Below are 23,057 nucleotides of genomic sequence, written 5' to 3' on the forward strand. Positions count from 1 at the left end.
TGACAAATAGAAAGTGGGGCAGGTTATGATCACATAAATTCACTTCGAACACCCAAATATTTTTAAAACATCAGATAAAATGTAACACCACATTTCAAAGGCCTTCCAGAACACAAGGAGATGAGTTCCGATTTTCAGGCTATAAATTGTGCATCTAGTAAGTAGGTCCTACTCAGATACTCTACACAGAACTCCCATACACAAAAATGTGTTAATATTTTTGATATTAACTTTTGGGTAATAAGAATATGACTAGTCAGAGGAGAGGAGACAACAGTTTCAGCTTATCAAAATGCAAGCAAATACTCCTTGGATTTTAGATGTGATGAAGCTAGAACCCAGAAGAAACTACTGTAGTGAATGTAAAAAAACTAAGAGTCAGGACACTTGAAATGACTTTTTAACTAGAGTGCTTGGTTCGGAAATAATGGCACTGGTGATAGACATCTATTAAGATTACTGGTAAAACTCATAGTATATATTTCTGTGTATGGACAATTAAAAATCAAAATACTTCATTATATTGTAGGGGATATTAAAATGGCCCCTTCAGCAAAAATTGCTTATTATTAACAATGAATGAAAAACTTTTATTTTACTATTCACACTAGTACTCCGTATGTTGTCAATGCAATATTCTTTGCTACAGTAACATCTGGGTCACTTCCTAGATGCTTACCTCGCTTACATCTGTGTCAGATTCAGTCTGGGAATTATAGAATTTGAGATTATTTCACTTACCTGTTCATTAAATTATGACAGACTAGTAGTATATCTTTTGTATGAAAAGAAAACAATGTTCCACAAAGTAATCCAGTGTGCAGAAGAAGATGTTGACGCTATATTTCTCACTGCATCATCAATTATCTATATCCTTTATGGGAGAAATCATCAATAGAAGAAGAAAATAGCTTTTTGTTAGTATCAGCAACAATTAGATCATGTAGCATCTAGTTCATGATATGACACAACAATAAAATATATTCATTATTGGTTTTTAGTTATTCCTGTATGTCTGAGGAGACTCCACACTAACTGCAAAACGAACATATTAATACAACACATTCATAACATCGCATGTAATCATGTGATTCTGTGGTTCACTCAGTGAAATGAAATTAATGGATCAGTGGGGATGAAATCAGTGATGTTGTTCCCTATAATGGCTTCAGTGAAAACCAAAACCTGTAATGCAAGGAATACATTGTGACTGGTGAAAAGTCCAAAATACTAATAAAATCATTTATAACAATATAGTTCAAGATAACTTTCTTCGATTACCTGGCATCTAAAATAATAAATATACCATTACAACTATGTATAGCCTTACTCTAACAACTTAATCTTAGCTTATGGAAAAGTGTAATGGAGTTAAACCATATATTTAATATAAAGGTAGAGAAACACCATGAAACAATTTAATTTTGCTACGCTAACAGATTGATACCAATAAAGACTCATGAAGTAGTGGTGGGACTTGCTGGAAATGTGGTGTTCAACTGGCTGCTTAACAGTGATAGAAGAAAAAATTATAATAATGTCAATTATCACAAGTATACTAGCTGTTATACTGGAGACTATATTTTCATAATCTGTTAATAAGTTCCATTAAGTACTACAGTTCTAACTGACTGATAAAATAAAACATAGCCTATAGTTAAAATAACATAATTTGAATTGTCTTGCATCTTAATAGTCAAGAAATTCATATTTATTATAACACTGTTATATAACTGAGCCAGAGACTTTAAATACTAAAAAATATATTTGGTATTAATAATCCTGGTTCCATTTTAAATAGCAAACTATTGTTTGCACATTAGTATCTGACTTGATATAACTGGAAATATAATGTCCTAGTTTTCTGTAAATAGTTTGTTCCAAATAACATTACCTAACAAAATCTGATTGCTGCTTTGAAGACTTGGATGTATGATGTCTTTAACACAATGTCTTATGAGTATGAATGTACTTCAGTATGTATGATCTTGATTTCTTATCTTAATTATTAGAAATTTTGTGTGAAGTTTTCTGCAACTTGTAGAGTATCAGTCTCACTTGTTTTGCTTCTACTTGCCTTATGCTAGGTTCACTCGCTATGCGGCAGCTTGTTGTGTGTGACATACCTCTTGGAGTGCCTGGAGAAAACACAAAGAAAATACCCGACACATTTTGGAAAAGCTATTTCTGGACAGGAATCCTAGCGTTCCATACACCCTAAATACTGCAAATATTCTGAATTAAAGGAATTGTGGAAAAACCAAAACTTGACACAAAGATAACGATTTTTGGTCAAAGAATTTCTATCTATTTCTCCTTACTATATAATTACTGTGTATGTGTATGGTTGTGTGAACTCCTTACTGCATATGAAATGTTTTGCCAAGTAAGTCATATACTTCATGTAATGGAGAACTTTTTGAAAATGACAACTGCCTGAATTGTTAATTGTGTCTTAATACGGTACACAATTATCACTGGCTTAAATATATGAACAAAACAATGTGGGTTTTATAGAAAGAGTGAAAAATATGCACAGCATTCAAGTGTCCACCTCAGTAGCTGCTGTGTCAGCATGGTTGAGTGCCCATCGAAGGGACCCGCATTTCATTCCTGCCCAGTTCGGAGACATGAACTTTGGGTCTGGGTTTTGTTTTGTCCCCATCATTATTCTATCATCACTGACCTGCAAGAAACCTACATGGCGCCACACAGAAAGACTGATGAGTCACCTCACAACAGGGAGATATAGCATTAAGTCATCTAACAGTTTTATTTTTCTACCGATCCAAAAGGTTTGTAGCTCTTGATAATTACTATTGAGTGTTTAGAGTGATGTACGTTTCATGCTTCGTGGGTTGCTACTCAAACGCCATTTCTCTCATTTTGAAATGTTAAACGTCGAGCAGTGGGCAATGAATGATGTTTCTAAGAGTTTCTTGATAAATATTTTTCTGAGTCGAAATTAACATGTCTCTTATGTCTATGTAGTAAATAAAATATCTAAGATGGTGACCAGGAGGGTATGTAATTCTACATTGTCATAGTAGAAATTAATAAATACTTCCAGAAAAACAGTTTCATAGTATGGAACGCTTGGATCAAAATAATACTTAGGGATACAGTGATTTCTCAGTGTGGTGAGGAATACCTAGAGTAATAGAGACTTTTATCAACACCAGTTTAGCAAATGGTAACCGACAATAAGTGTGCAGTTATTTTTACCTATTTTTATTTTCATTAATTGGTTGGCAAAGAATTTTGTCAAATGTTTTTCTTTGATTTTAAGTGAAGGTTCAAAGTCATGATATTATCAATTTGCTGTTTTAAAGATGTATTTTTTTATATGTCTCTACTTTTAGGTAAATATGGATAATACTTCGTGATACATCAGACTAGTACATCTGCAAAGCAATTCTGTTGGCAATAATTGTTCATTCCTATTAACTTTTTGTTTTACTTTAATTCTTACCACTGTATTATGATGAATATACATATTTGGTATTGTAGTACTTGCTTGTGATGATTATATAGTTTCACAACAAAGTATTTTTAAACCACATTTTAAAGAGTTTTGTAACTGAGCAAATGTATGAAGCTGATACGAAAGCATGTGCTTAGTTCGTAATTCCTTGCTATAAAGAAATAAACGTAACAGGTTTCCACTAGGGGTGTTTTGATGCAATATTATTACAGGTTATCACTTACATATTGAAATTTCTATTGTCATTTGTTTCTTACATCGAAAACATTGGAAAAATTGTACTAATTTAGCTTAAAAACTGTTACAGCAAAAAAACTTCTAGTAACTGATATTCAATTCACGAAAAACACAGCAGTTCCCTAAAAAGACTAACTAAAATATCCACATAGAATATTAGTTTTCCTGAAACTAGTCAACATCAAATGATATTTAGCGCTAGTTTGCCCTGTAGCATACAGGAGTCTTTTCAGTGCCTGTAAAGTTTTGTCGTCATCATCAACATCCAGCAGTTATGCATTGTGTCTAATTTTCTGCTCTTGCAGAATTATTTTCACAATGTGCCCTCATCTTTCGTTACCCCATTACGAATGTTCTTTTGCTGTAGCAATTTTCAATTCGTCGATCAGTGACTGTCTTCTTCTTGTTCACTGTATGTTCTTTAACTATTATTCTTGCAGAATAATATGCACCATCCTTCCACGCAGGAGTACCAACCCCGAACGTGGAACATTTCCGCCGCAGAAAGGCATATCTGAAGTACTAGTAAAACGTTTCAAGCTGTTCAGTATCAACTTTCAAACATCTGAATACAATCTGTTAAAATTTAGTAGACACATTTCTTTTTCATTCAAGTCAAGTAAGCAAGCAATTGTTTTGGGATTATATTTTCTCAGTTTTAGGTGCAGTGCATTTTTCATTATTATTTTATGTTATTAATGAAACTGTTTTTATCATGGCATGTTAAGCTCTGACATAGTGTATGGTGCCAATTTCATGTTTTGTCATTATACTGGTTACATACTTGAAAGTTTGTAAGTCGACATTTATCTTTTCTTGAGTTTTTTCGATTGGCAGCTTCACAGTGACATCATTCAAATACATAAGTCATTCCTTGTCTAACATTATTGTGTTAAAATTTCCTGCCTAGTTTAACTGACTGTAATTGCTAGCATGAAAATATTTCAGCCTAGATGTACTGGTATTCGATATCTATTTTGTGCAAGAGATACCACTATAGTAGAAAAAATGGTTCAAATGGCTCTGGGACTTAACGTCTGAGGTCATCAGTCCCCTAGAACTTAGAACTAATTAAACCTAACTAACCTAAGGACATCACACACATCCATGCCCGAGGCAGGATTCGAACCTGCAACCGTAGCGGTCGCGCGGTTCCAGACTGTAGCGCCTAGAACCGCTCAGCCGCTCAGGCCGGCCACTAAAGTAGAAATATTACGATTCCTGACAGAAGTTAATATCGACTTTTGTGCCACATGCTGTAACTGCAGCCCTAAGAGTTGGTAGCCTGCTACTGTTGTGCCTGTTCACCTATATTTACTGCTCTGAATTGTGTTTGGTAAATTACTCAAGAAAGAAATCGAACAGAGTAGGTTTCAGTGTGTGGTGAAACCTGCATTTTTTGACTTAAACTAACTTTTAGGTTTGTGGCTCGTGATTTATATTTATATTTTTGCGTTGTATTTCCCCTTGCAGCTCTGTATCTTGTTTCTTCCCTAGTTCTCACTTTCTTCCTCCTTTCTCTCTTATTTCTCCATTTATTCTGTATTTCTTCCTTATGACTTTCTTCTACATTCTGGCACGTCTGATTTCCCCATTCTTGTTTCTGTCTTGCTCCCTCACCTCTCTCTTCAGACTGTCTTCCCTTCCTCTTCTTTCTCTGTTGATCCTTCTTCTTCCTCCCATTTTCTTCCTCTCCTTACTTTCTGCCCTCTGATTTTCCATTTCTCTTTCTCATTTATCCGTCCACTGCAGATTTTTCTTTTATTACATTTCTTCATTTTTATCAAGCTTTTAATTTTACACTTGCCCCTGTTAGCTTCTGTAGCTTGTTTACATTTTGTTTCATTCTGCCATTTATCTGTTTCCCTTCTGCCTCATCATATTATGCCCTTTTTAATCCATTAATTATTTGATCCAATTAACATATAGTTGTGATGGTTACTGTACAAAGGCAGATACTCATACTGTCAAGATATTCTGTCCAAATTTCTTCCGATCATCTGCCGATTTTGTTACTTTATGTCTTTCATTTTGGACGAACAGTTAGATTTCCTCCTTAAGACCTGCATTTCAGTCTGTCTTGTTCTATGTTTCTCTATGGTGTTAATAAACCTCTGTATCTGGCACACAAGGGCAAGGAGGAAATAGCACATCATACTACTATTTACTACAGAATTACTGTTTTCTGCAGGATTACCATGAATATTCTTCTTAAAGAAGGATTTATTCGTAAGAAACCTATGACATGAACAAACGACATTTAAATTGGTATTCCAGTATTTTTCAATACATTTTTACAATGGAGTGAACCTGAAGTGGCTCCCAGATAACTCTCGTAACATTTGTATGACAGCCAATAAAAGTTTGGTCACTGTTCAGCAACAAACGTTTGCCAAGCGAGTTGGACAACCATTTGGTATCATCAGTACATTCTTCTAACACCAGTACCTTCCTCTAACAGCACTGCTTTCCTCTAACATCTCTACCTTCTTCAATAGCAGCAAAGACAGTGTCGCCCACTAGTTTGCGTATTACTGAAATACCAACATCGTATTTTCGAAGTAGCCTCTTGAGGTGTTAGTAGTATCCAGTATTTAAGCACATAATTGGTGAGTATAATGTCTAATGATTTCAATTCAGGTACAAGAGTCCCAAGACGTGGAAGGGAAGCAGTAATTGAGAAGAGAATAAAACAGGATTGTGGTCTACCTCCGATGTTCTTCAACCTGTCCACTGAGGAAGCAGTAGAGGGCGACAAAGAGAAAGTTGGAAATGGAATGAAAATGGAAGGAGCAGAAATAACATTTCTTGGCGACATTGTAATTTTGTCGGCAAAGGACATGAAAAACTAGTTTACAACAAAAGATATTACATGAACAAAAGGAGAAAAAAGGACAAAGGAATGTAGTAGGAATATATCGTCCACTGTTGATGGTAATGGATTAGGCTGTCAGACGGAAAAAGTAATAGACGAGTTTCACTATTTAGGCAGCAAAACATGTAATTGGGGTCTAAGTAGAATTGTCTATAGCAAGAAAAGCTTTCCTGAAAACGAGAAATGTATTAACATGGAATATACATTTTAGTGTTAGAAAATCTCTTCTGTGGTACCTGTCTGGAACGTAGCCTTGTGCAGAAGTGAAATTTGAACAACATACAATTCATCCGAGAAGAGATTAGAAAGTTTTGAAGTGTGTTGATACAAAACAATGTGGAAGATTAGATAGATAGGTGGGACAACGAATTAAGAGGTCGGGGAGAAAAGAAATTGATGTCCCAACTTGACTGAAAGAATAGACTAGCTGATAGGACATGTCTGGAGGCAGCAAAGAGTCCTCATTTTCGCAATGCCAGGAACCATGGTGGTTAAAGTTGCACATGATACGAAAACTTGGCCAGAGTAAGCAGATTCAAACTGATGTAGGCTGCAGTAGTTACGCAGGTATGAAGTGATTAGCTCATGATAGATGAGCGTGGACGGTTGCATCAGAGCAGTCTCTGGACTGAAAACCGCAACAACATCAACATGAAATCGTCTGACCCTCTGAATCGAGTACAGGAGACATAATTCAGTGACAATATCCTGACACATATCCTATGTGATCAAAAGTATCCAGATACCTGGCTTTATATATTTACTTATTTAACTTATGGCATGAGACACTACATTGGAAACAGCATAAAAGAGGATATGGATTGTTAAAATATAGGATACAGACACAATAAAATAATGTAAATTGGACATTGGCACATACCAATAAATGTATAACTACATTAAAAAACAATAAGATTGCATGAAGTTCAGATTCCAGTGCTTTCAACAATAACAATTGCACACTTAGATTTTGCTTCTACTCCACAGCAGCTTGTTGTGTTGCCCTCAAGAAGCCTTCGTCAGGGCCAGTGAATGCCCCCAGTGGACACTCACTGATGATGTGGTGGATGGTTTGTTCTTTGGCACCACAGTCGCACCCAGGGTCAGGTCTCAAGTTCAGTCTGTACATCGAGGATCCGCATCGGCCCTGACCCGTCTGTATTCTGTTCAGTGTTACCCAGGAGCCCACTGGATGGTTCGGAGTATCAAAGTATGCCATCTTGGATTGGCTCTGTTTCTCCAGTCCGTTGGCCAGATTTCAGAAGTTGCTGTGCAGTCTTGACAGGGGGATTTTTGGATTTGGGTCTTCTAAATACAGTAAGGTCCTGGTGGATTGGCAGGGCTGTACGACTGGAGATCTTTTTAAACTCTCTTATGAGTATGTTTCATCGTCGTATATAAGGTGGTTCGATGTTACTGAGGACTGGTAGACAGTAGAGTGGAGTGGTTTTAATAGCTCCAACAATTAGCAATTAGCACCACATCTACTTTTCCCACGTGCGGGCTGTTTAGCCACACCGATGCGCAGTATTCAGCTGTTGAGTAGAGCAAGCTCAGAGTGGTGGTATGGAGTGTCTCTGCACCAGCTCCCCAGGTCGTTCCCACTAATTTGTGAAGGATGTTGCTTCGGGATTTCAGTTTTGCGGCCAGGTTCAATAGGTGTTTTTTATGAGAGAGATTGCGATCCAATGTTACTCCCAGATATTTCGGATGGGAATTGTAAGGAAGCGCAGTATCATTCAGAGATGTCTGTAGAGGTATTCAAGCCAGCCTATTATTTAGGTGGAAGCATGAGGTCTCCGTTTTAAGTGCGCCTGGGATTAGTCACCACTTCCTGAAGTATTCAGCCATCAATTCCAGATCTTGAGTGAGAGTCTGTTCAAGAGCAGTCATATTAATATGTTGACATGCAAGAGAGATGTCGTCTGCGTAAATAGATATTCTGGATGCGGTAGTCGGTAGGTCGGCAACGTAGAGATTGAACAGCAGAGGCGCAAGCACTGATCCTTGGGGGAGACCATTACTCAGGAGTTTTAATTTGCTGAAAGAGCCACCCATTGAGATTTGCAAGACTCTATTTGACAAAATATTTTCCAAAAGAGGCATCATCGTTTTGCTTCTAGTAGCTTATAGGAATTTATATGTTAGACCCTCTATCCAGACAGTATCGTGTTCTGCTGTCAAATCGATGAAAACTGAACCAGTTTTCAGGTGTTGTTCGTAGTGCCGCTCACTGAACGTTGTTAATGCGAGAACCCGATCCAAGCAGTTTCGAATGGATCTGAAGCCGGCTTGGTCGATAGGCAGAGATTCCAGTATGACTGGCTTCAACGTGTTGTAAAGGAGATGCTCAAAGAGTTTATATGCTACACTTAAGAGAGCGATGGGTCCATAGCTTTCTTTTTATCATCTGACTTTCAGGCTTGAGGATGGCAATGATCTTTGCCCTCTTGAATTCTTTTGGCGAAACTCTTAACTGGAGTATACGGGAGTAAAATGTCGTCACCCATTCTTTTATTTTGGGTTCACACTCTGTTAGGAACTCTGGGTGTATGTTGTCGAGACAAAGGGCCTTGCTGTTTCTTATACCTTACAGGGCCCATAGCGTTTCTGTGAGTTGAACGGTTTTACCAAGTCCTGTTGCTCACGACTGTTTTTCTTCAATGTGTTCAGCTCTTTATTTATTTTACGTGAGTGTTATTTACCAACAGGTGCTCTATATGTTTTGACTATATTGTTGCCAAATTTCTCTGGCGTAAAACTTTGCTTAGTTTGTGGTACATGTGAATTAGCTTGTAGTTTCTTCAGAAGGCACCATGCTTTTTCTGCTAGAGCGTCTAAAATCCAGTTTTTCAATGGTGTTCCTCCACTTGATCCTCCTAGCTTCGTGCAGGCTATGCAGGAGGTCATCTGAGACTTCAGAACTCCCGCTCTTCTCGTAGTCCTCATACAGCCGTTCAGTGGCTTCACTCCATCTTGGTATATACTACTTTCTAATACCCCTAGGGATGTGTTTTACCGGTATTTATAACAGTGTAAGCAAATTTTTGGTAATGCTGAGGATGAGGGGGTATGAATCGTATATTGGAGTCCAGGTCTCTAGAGAAGCCAGACCAGCCAGCTTTGGAGAAATTCCACCAGGGCAGTGGAGACATACGGATCACGGGGATCTGTATGCTCACCTCAAGAAAGACTGGACTGTGATGGCTGTGCAGGAAATGTTTGACGATGTGACGCTTAACACGGATTGGCTTAGCCCCCTGGTCGGTGGAAACAAAAAACAGGTCGGGGTTTGTCTCAGACCCACATCTGGATGATCTGATGGTGGCCATGTCTTTATGGTTATAAATTAGGTGCATGTTCTGCATCTCAGCCGATTCCATAATCCTGTGGTCGTTTGCGTCGTTTTCCCTGTACTTCCATTCAGTATGGTGGCTATTACCTGCAATAGCGGCAGGGTGACCAACGAGTAGAGGCTGATCTGCTGGCCAAGAGACGGCTGGGGGTTTGTAGACGTTAATGATAGTTAAATCTCCCACTTTCATAGTGGTGTTATGGATATTATCGCTATCAGATGTAGAGACAAGCTCCACCTGGCTGAAAATGACTTACAAGTTCGTGGCGCCCTCCATCGGTAATACTGGAATTCAGTATGGTGTTGGCCCACCCTTAGCCTTGATGACAGTTTCCACTCTCGCAGGCAAACGTTCAGTCAGGTGCTGGAAGGTTTCTTGGGGAGTGGCAGCCTATTCTTCATGGACTGCTGCACTGAGGAGAGGTATCGATGTCGGTCGGTGAGGCCTGACACGAAGTCGGTGTTCCAAAACATCCCAAAAGTTGTTCTACAGGATTCAGATCTCTGTACAGGCCAATCCACTATAGGGATGTTACTGTCGTGTAACCACTGCGCCACAGGTAGTGGATTATGAACAGGTGCTCGATCGTGTTGAAAGATGCACTCGCCATCCCCGAATTGCTCTTCAACATTGGTAACCAAGAAGGTGCTTAAAACATCAATGTAGGCGTGTGCTGTGATGGTGCCACGCAAAACAACAAGGGATGCAAGCCCCATCCATGAAAAACACGACCACATCATATCACCACCGCCTCCGAATTTTACTGTTGGCACTATCCACGCTGGCAGATGACGTTCACCGTGCATTCGCCATACCAACACCCTTTCATCGGATCGCCACATTGTGTGCCGTGATTCATCACTGCACACAACGTTTTCCCACTGTTCAATCGTCTAATGTTTACGCTCCTTACACCAAGCGAGGCGTCGTTTGGCATTTACCAGAGTGATTTGTGACTTATGAGCAGCTGCTCGACCATGAAATCCAAGTTTTCTCACCTCCCGCCTAACTATCATAGTACTTGCAGTGGATCTTGATGCAGTTTGGAATTCCTGTGTGATTGCATATGATGACTATCTTCAACTGTTGGCGGTCTCTGTCAGTCAAGAGACGAGGTCGGCCTGTATGCTTTTGTGCTGTGCGTGTCCCTTCACGTTTCCACTTCACTATCACATCGGAAACAGTGCACCTAGGTATGTTTAGGAGTGTGGAAATCTCGCGTACAGACGTATGACATAGGTGACACCCAGTCACCTGACCACGTCCGTGAGTTCCGCGGAGCCACCCGTTTTGCTCTCTCACGATGTCTAATGACTACTGAGATCGCTGATATGGAGTACCTGGCAGTAGGTGGCAGCACAATGCACCTAATATGAAAAACGTATGTTTCTGGGGATGTCCGGATACTTTTGGTGACATAGTGTGGGTAGGGTCGTCTTTGCGTGGTGTTGTTCACTAAATGGCATTAGCACTATGCTTGCAGCAACTAAGTCATGTCTTATGTATTTGATACAATAGGACATCAGTCGTTGTGCTTGTATGCTATCTTTGGAATGGAGGGCGGTTGTGTGGGGTTCCACTATTCTTCTTCCTTTTCTGCACTTCAAGGCTTAGGAGCTTGTGTCTGTTCTGTCTTCACTTTTCACTTCCAACACTTTCTGGGTTTTTCTACATCGCTTCTTCCTCTTGACTTGTAGAGCATGACCTGACACGGGATTCTCTCTGCACTCATTACTTGTAAATGATTTGGTCATAATGTTTTATTTCCTTCGATCTTTTTATTAATGCTATAAATATCTATGTCATTCCTAATATCTTCGTTTCTTTACTGTCTTCTTGTAGTTTACTTTTATCACACTGTTTAGGGATCCATTACCCACTTCTATATAGTAATATACGATTAGCAATGGTTTTATAAAACTAATTTCGTTTTCGTCCATATTTTGTTCTGCAATAATTTCTTTATCATTCTGCATATTGACGAATGTTTGTTAATCTTTCCTTTATGTCCTTGTCCATGTCATATCTTGCGTCACACCCTAGAAAATTAAAGCTTCAGATCTGCTCAAGTGCTGTATTATCCATTACTGTTTTTGAGCATGTACGGTATTTCCCCTGATGTACCTTGATTTTAGCTTTCTTTGTTGATATTCGACGGTTATACTCTCTTTTCCCCAAATGATGTGATTTATACTCTGCTTTTTGTAGCTCATCTTCACTTTCTTCCAAAGCGTAACATCATCAGCAAACGTAAGGATATTAACACATATATTTCTATTACTCTGGACTTCTTTCCTGCTTCCAGTTTGTAATGAGGTCATTTATATGTACATTAAATAACGTTGGTGACAGGTTACAGTCTTGTTTGAGTCCCTCATTGCTAGTTATTTCTTCTGTTTTACACAACTGTTAGAATTATTTTTGTGCCAGAGTATAAGCGTTTTATATCTTCGATGAGATGTCTAGGGTAAACAGCTTCAATCATTATGTCTCATAGTTTCTTTTTGTGCGCGGTGTCAAAAGCCTTTTATGGTAAATATGAGTAAATTATCACTGCATGTACGGCCCCCCCCCTGAATTCACTTTCTTCTCCTAACAGGAGAGTCTCTGGAATGGTTCCTAAACGATTACTGACTACTTCTGTACGACGTTTTACACGCTGGGTGCAGGAGGCAAACTTCTCTGTAATGTTCACAATTGTTATTTTGACCTTTTTTAAAACTGGTATCACTTCTAATATTTTCCAAAAGTTTGGAATTTTACACCAGTGCCAATCATTCATTAAATAAATGTAATAATGTCAGCTCACAAAATGAACCAACATATTTCAAAATTTCCGTATTAACAGCACCTGATTCACATACCTTCCTGTTTTTCATACCTTTTAAAACCACTTCTAGTTCTTCTGTTGTGACAGAATCCACAGTTCTATTATGTGATCTCATTTCCTTCTTCTCCTCCTCCAGCTCTGCATCTCCTGCGCCACTCATTTTTCTATAAAATTCTTTCCACTGATCTTCGCTAATTATATTTAGTTCTGCAGTATCTTTCTCCATTCTGTTTAAATGTTTCAATAGTTTACAGACAAAAGTTTGCTTCACACGTATATATTGTTCTACTTTAGCTATAAAATGATTCCATTCTCTTGGGCTGCTAGTAGGAAAACTTTAACCTTTCTTCTCCCTGAACTTCATTTTCACTAGTACCTCATATGCTACTCTGTCTGGGCATTATTTAACATTTTGCCATTCTTTATATCTTAAACAGATGGAGTGTCTAGCAGATGTATCTGTAGCCGATTTTGATAAAATTTGCTACTACTTACTTGTTCCAAAAGCTACGCCTTGGAGACACATTCTAGCTTTATTTGTCTTTTTCGTGTAAGTTTCTTACACTGAGCTACCATTTAACTGCTGCAATGACTAAACAGTGATAAGAGCATATATCACTTCCTCGGTGTACGTGTGCATCTTGAATTTGATTACTTGTTATGTGTTTTGGGATTACATAGTCTATGAAAGATCTGTGACTCCTGGCACTCCTTGTTAACTTGTGTAACTCTTTTTTACCTGAAAATTGTGTTAGTGATCCTAAGCTGGTTGAAGATTGCAAACTGTCTTTCAAAAATCGTTAGATTGGCTCTGATCACTATGGGACTTAACATCTGAGGACATCAGTCCCATAGAACTACTTAAACCTAACTAACCTAAGGGCATCACACACATCCATGCCCGAGGCAGGATTCGAAACTGCGACCGCAGCAGCAGAGCGGTTCCGGGCTGAAGCGCCTAGAACCGCTCGGCCACAGCGGCCGGCCTAAGGTCTTTACCATTTTCATTGCTGTGTTGTTCTCTGAACATATCCACAACTCTTGAGATAGCTGTGTTGCCGATTGTAGCATTTAAAGCTCCACAGATGAACCTGATACCTCTTACTTACTTTACTTAGGACCTTTTGCAGTTTGTCACAGAACACTTTTGCTTGTGTTTTCTTCCCTGCTTCAGGCGCTTTAACACCTGTAATGACTGAACATCCTCTGTTGCCGTTTTTTTATGTGACAATTATTTAAGTGATAAAGGAATATTCTATAATTTTTCTTCTCTATTTGTAATTTATTAGCGTTGCAACCCCATATCTCACTCATGATATTTGAGGTACTTCATTGTATACCATTCTAGAATAATCGATAGCTATTGTTCCTTATAACGTATTTTTTTGTTTCTTTTATAACTGCTATATCACTTTGTTGATCTCTTTAACTTACGATTTAGCTATATTAATTTATTTCCAATACTTCTTTCGTTCCATGTAGCAATCTTCTTCCTATCTGTGATACGTAACTTTCATCCTTGACATGACTTTTTGTGTTGGTGACCCATCCCTTTTCCGTGCATTACTGTATATTATGAAGAGAGCCAATATGTAATTTAATGGTGCTGTCATCTCACAGTTTCCCAGCCAGCTCAATAATTTTTCCGATTGCCATTCCCAGACTTCTCTGTCTGTCCTGAAGAGACGTCTTCTGTCTCTTCTACAATTTGGATGTTCTATAACATTATCTTCCGCCCTCTGAGCCGCTGACATCGTCTTCAGCAGAAACTGTAAATGGAAGACACCCTCGGAAATCGCAGCCTAATACCAATTGCATCGAAAAAGCAAGGGCACACTATTAGTGTGTATTTTTCAAAGTCGTTTCCACACACCATTTACAGTCTTCCACCGGGGTAATAAGACGAACAGTCCCGCGGAGAATGAATAGTATAGGCGTGGAACGCTAGTGTGTTCCACACAGGCAGCGTCGCCACTATTCCGGTACCTAGCTGCACGTGGCTGCGAGAGGTGAACTCTGCAGCAGGGTGGCCAACGGACGCGCGCTAATTACCCGCCGAGCCGTCCTCTCGAGAGCTGCGCTGACAAGCGACGGGGGAATAAGAAGGCGCACGCCTCCTTTCCCAGCTCGGTAATTAAAAGAAGCCAATTAGTGGAGTAGAAAATCTCGTTGCTGGCAACATGGTGCTAATTCAGGCTAAAACATTGTTCTCTGACCTCTTGTTTCTTAACCAACTAATGCAGCACCCACAGTAAAACTGTACGTAGTAGAGTATCACAGCCATTATGACCCAGTTATTTACTACACAATAATCACTTTACCCATTTAGAAAACTCACACGTCAACAAGTTCAGGAAAGGCCATATGTTTCCTAAATGTTATTTATTTGATTCATGTTCAAACCTTTTCCGCACAATATTGACTATTTAAATCAAGAACGTTGGCATTATACACTCCTGGAAATGGAAAAAAGAACACATTGACACCGGTGGGTCAGACTCACCATACTTGCTCCGGACACTGCGAGAGGGCTGTACAAGCAATGATCACACGCATGGCACAGCGGACACACCAGGAACCGCGGTGTTGGCCGTCGAATGGCGCTAGCTGCGCAGCATTTGTGCACCGCCGCCGTCAGTGTCAGCCAGTTTGCCGTGGCATACGGAGCTCCATCGCAGTCTTTAACACTGGTAGCATGCCGCGACAGCGTGGACGTGAACCGTATGTGCAGTTGACGGACTTTGAGCGAGGGCGTATAGTGGGCATGCGGGAGGCCGGGTGGACGTACCGCCGAATTGCTCAACACGTGGGGCGTGAGGTCTCCACAGTACATCGATGTTGTCGCCAGTGGTCGGCGGAAGGTGCACGTGCCCGTCGACCTGGGACCGGACCGCAGCGACGCACGGATGCACGCCAAGACCGTAGGATCCTACGCAGTGCCGTAGGGGACCGCACCGCCACTTCCCAGCAAATTAGGGACACTGTTGCTCCTGGGGTATCGGCGAGGACCATTCGCAACCGTCTCCATGAAGCTGGGCTACGGTCCCGCACACCGTTAGGCCGTCTTCCGCTCACGCCCCAACATCGTGCAGCCCGCCTCCAGTGGTGTCGCGACAGGCGTGAATGGAGGGACGAATGGAGACGTGTCGTCTTCAGCGATGAGAGTCGCTTCTGCCTTGGTGCCAATGATGGTCGTATGCGTGTTTGGCGCCGTGCAGGTGAGCGCCACAATCAGGACTGCATACGACCGAGGCACATAGGGCCAACACCCGGCATCATGGTGTGGGGAGCGATCTCCTACACTGGCCGTACACCACTGGTGATCGTCGAGGGGACACTGAATAGTGCACGGTACATCCAAACCGTCATCGAACCCATCGTTCTACCATTCCTAGACCGGCAAGGGAACTTGCTGTTCCAACAGGACAATGCACGTCCGCATGTATCCCGTGCCACCCAACGTGCTCTAGAAGGTGTAAGTCAACTACCCTGGGCAGCAAGATCTCCGGATCTGTCCCCCATTGAGCATGTTTGGGACTGGATGAAGCGTCGTCTCACGCGGTATGCACGTCCAGCACGAACGCTGGTCCAACTGAGGCGCCAGGTAGAAATGGCATGGCAAGCCGTTCCACAGGACTACATCCAGCATCTCTACGATCGTCTCCATGGGGGAATAGCAGCCTGCATTGCTGCGAAAGGTGGATATACACTGTACTAGTGCCGACATTGTGCATGCTCTGTTGCCTGTGTCTATGTGCTTGTGGTTCTGTCAGTGTGATCATGTGATGTATCTGACCCCAGGAATGTGTCAATAAAGTTTCCCCTTACTGGGACAATGAATTCACGGTGTTCTTATTTCAATTTCCAGGAGTGTATTATGATGCAAGTGATCAACGAATTAATTTCAGTATTAGCATTTCAAATCCATCACCGAACATATTTCTGTAATATATTTTGTTGACAGACATTTAACTTGAAGAAGGTTGGTTGGAGATATGTTCCAGTGCATCAGTTTGTGTTCTAGTCCTTCACTGCGAACACAGAATCACAGCATGAAAACATAGTCGGACTACTCATATCTAATACAAAACTTCGTCTGTTTGTGAAGTTTGACACATAGTGCGTCAAATATATTGTGCATGTGTGATGGGTAGATGTACATAAACAGCAAAATTATTCAAAAGTTGTACATTGCTATGGTAGCCTTTTAAATATGGTAACCAATTATTGCCAACAATCAAAAATGCAGAAAGGTTTTACTAGTCTGTTATCAATATCCTTTAAGAGAGCTTTTTGTGTCTTGATACCCTGTCTTTAAAGAGACTGCAAACAATTTTTTACTGTATGTAGCTCTTTTCTACATAAGCAATGAAAGCCTTTGTTTTCCTAAATAAGTTTTTTATATCATGCCTGAACCTTCAACATTAAAATCTTTACTTCTCAATTTATTTAAATGCTGTACTCAATTTTATGACCTTTTCATTTTAAAAATTAAAAAAGAGCTATTTTTTTTAATTGCGTCCATAGTACAGCATAAATGGCAACATGTTCCGCCTGGAATCCTGTTAACTGCTTTGTTTACCACGACTGTGATTTTGGTAAATGGACCAATATCAGTTAACAGGTGTCTTCGAAATTTGTCAGTGCAAATTCATTCGTCTTAAGAGGATTGCATCCTTGCAGTTACACATTTTGAAGTCCGTCATATGCTTGCTAATACATGACTTCATATAATTATTCCTATCTAACTGATACACTGCATTCTTATTTCTCACTGCGTGGACACTATATGGCATGAATTCAATAGGAATTATTATGTGAAGTGCTATGTCTTTTCACATATAAAGTGAGTAATTTTGTCTTGTTACACATACGAAATACGTAAACGTGGTAAACATACGGACGACGTTCTCTTTAGACGAATGAACATACATAGACTTACTTCATACTGAGCCGTTACTTCAGAATGGCAAAAATAGCTGAAATCGCGATCTTGAAAATAAATACATTTAATAACATCCAAGCGGAAAATATTCTCATTTCTGTAAAAACACATTCTATTGTCAAAGAAATGGGAGCCTACATAAGAAGAATCAAAAAGTTTGTTATGTTAAACATGCTGTTCTAGATCAAGGCAATGCAGTGTTATCAAATCTTTAGAAATATAAATATTGAAAGGGTAGGATAAGTTTGCACCTGGAGTGAAATCTAGCATAGAAGGCAAGTAGCTAGTGAGTGTGTAAGTTAGTAAAAAAGATGCAAAGAGACCCATGCGAGAGAAAAAAGAGATTTCTGTAGATATACGTTCTACCTATGTCAACTATGAGGATAGTATTTACAAAGAATATAAAGCCTACCTATACTTATTTATTCATAGTTAGTATCAGTGTAACCTAAACCTAAGCCAGGCTAGCCTCTGGATCTGCTATATGTTTAATGAGACTCTAGCTAAATCTATTCTCTAAATTATTAGCCAATAGCAACTAGCCTAAAGTGACTAATCTAGGTACTAATATGCATATCCATACTTGTGGAGTATGTAGCATCTATCTATGTAGGCTCATGTTTACAATTTCTACCTGCCCAACTTTCTTAGTTTCAGTCATTTATCTACTTAAATCTGTAAATTGCAGAGAACTTTACATTAAAATTAGTAAATGCCAGCAACATTACTTAGCAATGAGTCAAATAAAAACATATACTGAAGAAGAAGTGAACCGTATCTTCAACCATTAGGCACATGAGATGTGCAAGGTGATTGGAGTCGCGTTCACAATATTTTACTTTGTCAGATGTTGCTGGAAACAGAATAATAATGTTCAAAGTTGTACACACTGTGAGAGCGAAGTGAAAAGCTGAGATTCCACAGGTTTCGTTTACATTGTAGATAAGTGGCAACCAGAACAATTAACGTCATTTAAAAGCGACATATCTCCTTTATCAACGATATTTGTCATGTTCTTAAGTAGAATCTTCTCCTGGACCGCTAATATGATCACAATAGCCGTTTTACGTCCTTGACTCTACTGTTGGTGGTGAAATTATTTCCCTCGCAGATGTGTTCTGAATTCCCTGGCAGGCGAGAGTCCAAAACAGACTAGTTAAGAAAATGCTTGCTTACTCATTCATGTAATTGGTTGCACGTTACAGAAATTCTTAGTACGTTGACTACGAATATGCGCGAGTTTACAAGAAACTCTCTAATGGTATGAGAGGTTACGTTGAACAGAACAATTTCTTAGCATAAATTGAGATCATTTCAGTCTGAAACTGCATGAAACTATATTTCGTAAACAGTTGTCATCCAATCGAATGTGAAGGTGAAGTGCACGAAGAAACCAATGTTTTAACCGCACTGCGATGATATTCAGTAGATCACAGCATTAACTGAGTTGTTTAGTTCATATTTAACACCTTCTTGAACTTCATAAGTGATGAGTTTCACAGTAGACGTCAATTAATGTTATCGACCTTTCATGAGATTATGAAGCATATTTTGTTTTAAAACGGATGTAGAAGTAAATGGTCTATTGACGCATAACCACCAAATATTCATAAAATATCGTTCTCGAAAAACGTAACTGCCTCTCTATTCGAACCAAGTAATAAATGTTACAAACAAGAGATTTCCAGTTGTTTTTATATTCCCAGGTTCCAAGCAAGATTTTAACTATGGAATAATAGTCTCAGCTATGTGATTGGGCTTGCGACTTTCTGTCACAAAGTACACAGTGATTAATGGGAACTCATCTAGTGAACTGGAGGTGATATTGGCATTGATCGAGGAAGTAATAGACCCGTACCTGTTCTTGATCTGTGTTAATGAGAAGCTGAGTAAGCCAGTGTTGCCGGGGATTGTACTTATTCTGATCTTCTGTACGTCCGTCTCCTTCTTCTCGTTCTCCCTATCCATCTCTACCACCTCTCTCTCTCTCTCTCTATCTTCTCCATCCCCACTCCTCCTCCTTCTGCCACCACCCTCTCTCTGTCCACCTTCTTTTATCCCTCTCCATCTGCTTCTCGTCTCCCCCCCCCCCCCACTGTCCATCGCTTACTTCTCTCCCTGTCCACCTCCTTCTGCACTTCTGCCTTCTCTTCCATGCCTTTTTCGCTCTTTCTCCTCTCCTCCGTCCTCTCTCTGTCTCTCTACTCTTCTTCTCTTCCTCTGTCCATTTCCTCCTCCCCCTCCCTCTGACTGTCCCTTCCTTCCCCTATTACAGTCCATATCCAAGTCTTTCCTTCTCTGTCCACCGCCTCCTCACCGCTCTCTCTGTCCCTTTCCACTTACCACTTTATCTGTCCATCTCCTCTACTCCCATGTCAAACCCCTTCTTCCTTCCCCTTCTCTGTCCATCTTCTGCCCCTACTCTCTCCGCATTATCACACTCACCTACCACAACATCTGGTTCCACATGGTAACTGTGCACCAGATTTCCCTGACTTCGTTACAGGAATTTAGGATGAGCTTTTTACCTGTTGCTATAGCTGCGTACGCACGTGTCAAATGTACAGGGTGATTATGGTTGAAGTTAAACAATCAAAACGCTGTAGAAATAACACCACTGGTCAGAATGACGTCAAATTGCAACGGAATATTATCGGAGAAGGGGGAAAACGTATGGCAGAAGAAAAAAAAAGTGTGAAAATTGATCAATGGATGGCGATGCTTGTGTCTGAATACGTAAATGAAAACAACTCTCATGCGCACGACCCACTGATACTGGTGTAAACGCCGGGTACACGGCTTTTCCTCCTTTCGCGTCTGCGACGTTCGCCACGACTCTCTCAATGCAGGATCGCGCTCTGCTTGTGAAACTGTCATACAAGAATGATGACTGTGCACACGCGCTCTGCCGAAGTTCCGGACACGGAAGTGTTTGATAAAAGGCGTTGGTCCGCTGAGTGCCGTGGGTCTGGAGAAAATGATTCGGAAATTCAGCCGGCCATTGTGGCCGAGTGGTTCTAGGCGCTTCAGTCCGGAGCCGCGCGACCGCTACGGTCGCAGGTTCGAATCCTGCCTCGGGCATGGATGTGTGTGATGTCCTTAGGTTTAAGTAGATCTAAGTTCTAGGGGACTGATGACCTCAGATGTTAAGTCCCACGTGCGGTTAAAGGCGCTGCAGTCTGGAACCGCAAGACCGCTACGGTCGCAGGTTCGAATCCTGCCTTGGGGTATGAATGTTTGGGATGTCCTTAGGTTAGTTAGGTTTAACTAGTTCTAAGTTCTAAGGGACTAATGACCTCAGCAGTTGAGTCCCATAGTGCTCAGAGCCATTTTGTTAAGTCCCATAGTGCTTAGAGCCATTCAAAAATTCGAAAAGACGGGTTCTTTTGGTGTGCAACCTGGTAGAGGGAGGAAACGAATTGGTTCGACGTCAGTGGAAGCAGTGGCCACAGCAATGCAGGAGTAGACGAGTGGTGGTGTGCAAGCGTGTAGCGCACGGAGGATTGCCCCAACATTAGCACAGTGCATAAAATCCTACGAAACGTCCTTCTTTACTATCCATTCAAAATTACCGATGTGCACGAGTTGCTTCCTGTTGACCTGCCAGCTAGAGAGACCTTTGCTTTAGAATTTCTTGCTTGTATGGAAGTGGACAATGATTGGCCATTGGACAGTCGAAGCCCACTTCCATCTGACAGGATATGTCAATGCACAGAATTGTCGAATATGGGCAACGGAAAATCCTCACCCAAATCGACCAGTACCGCTTCATACTGAATAAGGTCAATGTGAGGTGCGGGTTTATACCATCGGTCCTGTTACCTATACCATCACTGGTAAGCACTATGAGTGTCTTTTGCGCAACAACGTCATTCCAGCTCTCCAACAGTATGGATGGGATTATTTTTATGCAAGATGGCGCACCTCCGCACGTTGCAAATCCAGTTAAGCAGGTGCAGGGGCAGGAAATGCTGGAATTATCAGCTTCCATTTCTCTACAGCATGGCCGCCCCGATCACCTGATGTTAATCCGTGTGATTTCTGTCTGTGGGGCTATCTGAAAGATGATGTGCTCAGTGTTCCGGTTGCAAACTTATCTGCACTGAAGGCATGAATTGTGCAACACATTCTGAACGTGACCCCGAAAACACTTGGATCAGTTGTGGAACATGCTGTTCCTCGATTTCAGATTGTTGCAGAAAACGATTGAGAGCACTTTGAACATGTTTTGCGCCAGTCACACGGAAATTAATAATGCGATTTATTGATGCTTTTTATGAGATTTTTGGCCTCAGGACATTTAAAATACGATGTGATTGATTCTTTTTATGCGGTTTGTGGCCTCAGGACAATTAAAAACCGATTTTTACCATCCGGTGTGATATGACCTAGCCGTGGTGGCTTGGCTTACGTAACTAACAGTATCACACGGGTACACCCATGCACATTGAATAGTACAGTTTTTTTAACGTCAAACGTACACATTAGGCGTCATTTGTAGTCGACCACTATTAAATTATGTTGATTACAGCTCCATCTATTGCTACATTTTGTAACCATTTTTTTTGCTTCTGCCATACGTTTTCCCCCTTCTCCGATAATATTCCGTTGCAATTCGACGTCATTCTGACCAATGGTGTTATTTCTACAGCGGTTTGATAGTTGTACGTTAATAATAATCACCCTGTATTTCACATGTATTCAACACATTTCACATTTATCATATTTGTGCAATACTACTCTTGTATATCTAGCGAATTTCGCCTTGCAATTTGATTTTCCCGCGGCTCATAGTTTATGATATCGTATTTCTTGAACTATGTGTCTACAATGGTATATAATTGTTGATACATTCAGAGGTATATGTGTGTACTGTCTGCGAAATGTATTGAGAAAGAAGTAATAAACTTAAACGTCATGCATGATGTGGCAGTACTTCATGTCTCTGAGTGTTTATGACGTCAAATCTCATGAACTTTTTATCGTACAATAATATAATTTTGCTGTTGCATTCAATGGTGTGTGTGGATACTGTCTGCCCCATATGCTGCGAATACAGTTTGAACTAAATGAGTAAAAAATTAAAACGTTATGCTTCATGCGACAGTGTTACAGCGTAAACAGAGAAAATGTAGTGATCGATAAACTTTTTGCCTTTCACCTTTTTGTCGGTGTTGTCAGCGATAAAAAGCTTCGTACAGGTTCGAAATTATACGTAAACTTTGTTGCAAGTCACTAGCTCACTAGCTGCTCTAATTCTTATACACTGGATGAATAAGTTATAGGTATTCGCATATTTATGGCTACACTAGTTTTTCATCACCACCCCT

At 40.3% G+C, this 23,057-nt stretch overlaps 1 protein-coding gene across 1 annotated transcript in view; it reads right to left on the reverse strand.

Annotated features, from left to right (window-relative positions):
• Nucleotides 1-2,001: 2,001 nt before the first annotated feature.
• LOC126209978 (potassium voltage-gated channel protein eag-like) overlaps nucleotides 2,002-23,057 on the reverse strand; it is a 667,509-nt gene continuing 646,453 nt past the window's right edge. Inside the window, exon 4 of the mRNA XM_049939089.1 lies at nucleotides 2,002-2,138. Within this exon, the coding sequence (XP_049795046.1) occupies nucleotides 2,002-2,138 (137 nt within the window). The remainder of the gene's footprint in view (nucleotides 2,139-23,057) is intronic.

The sequence above is a fragment of the Schistocerca nitens genome, chromosome 10 (genome assembly GCF_023898315.1).
Source record: "Schistocerca nitens isolate TAMUIC-IGC-003100 chromosome 10, iqSchNite1.1, whole genome shotgun sequence".
Lineage (NCBI taxonomy): Eukaryota > Metazoa > Arthropoda > Insecta > Orthoptera > Acrididae > Schistocerca > Schistocerca nitens.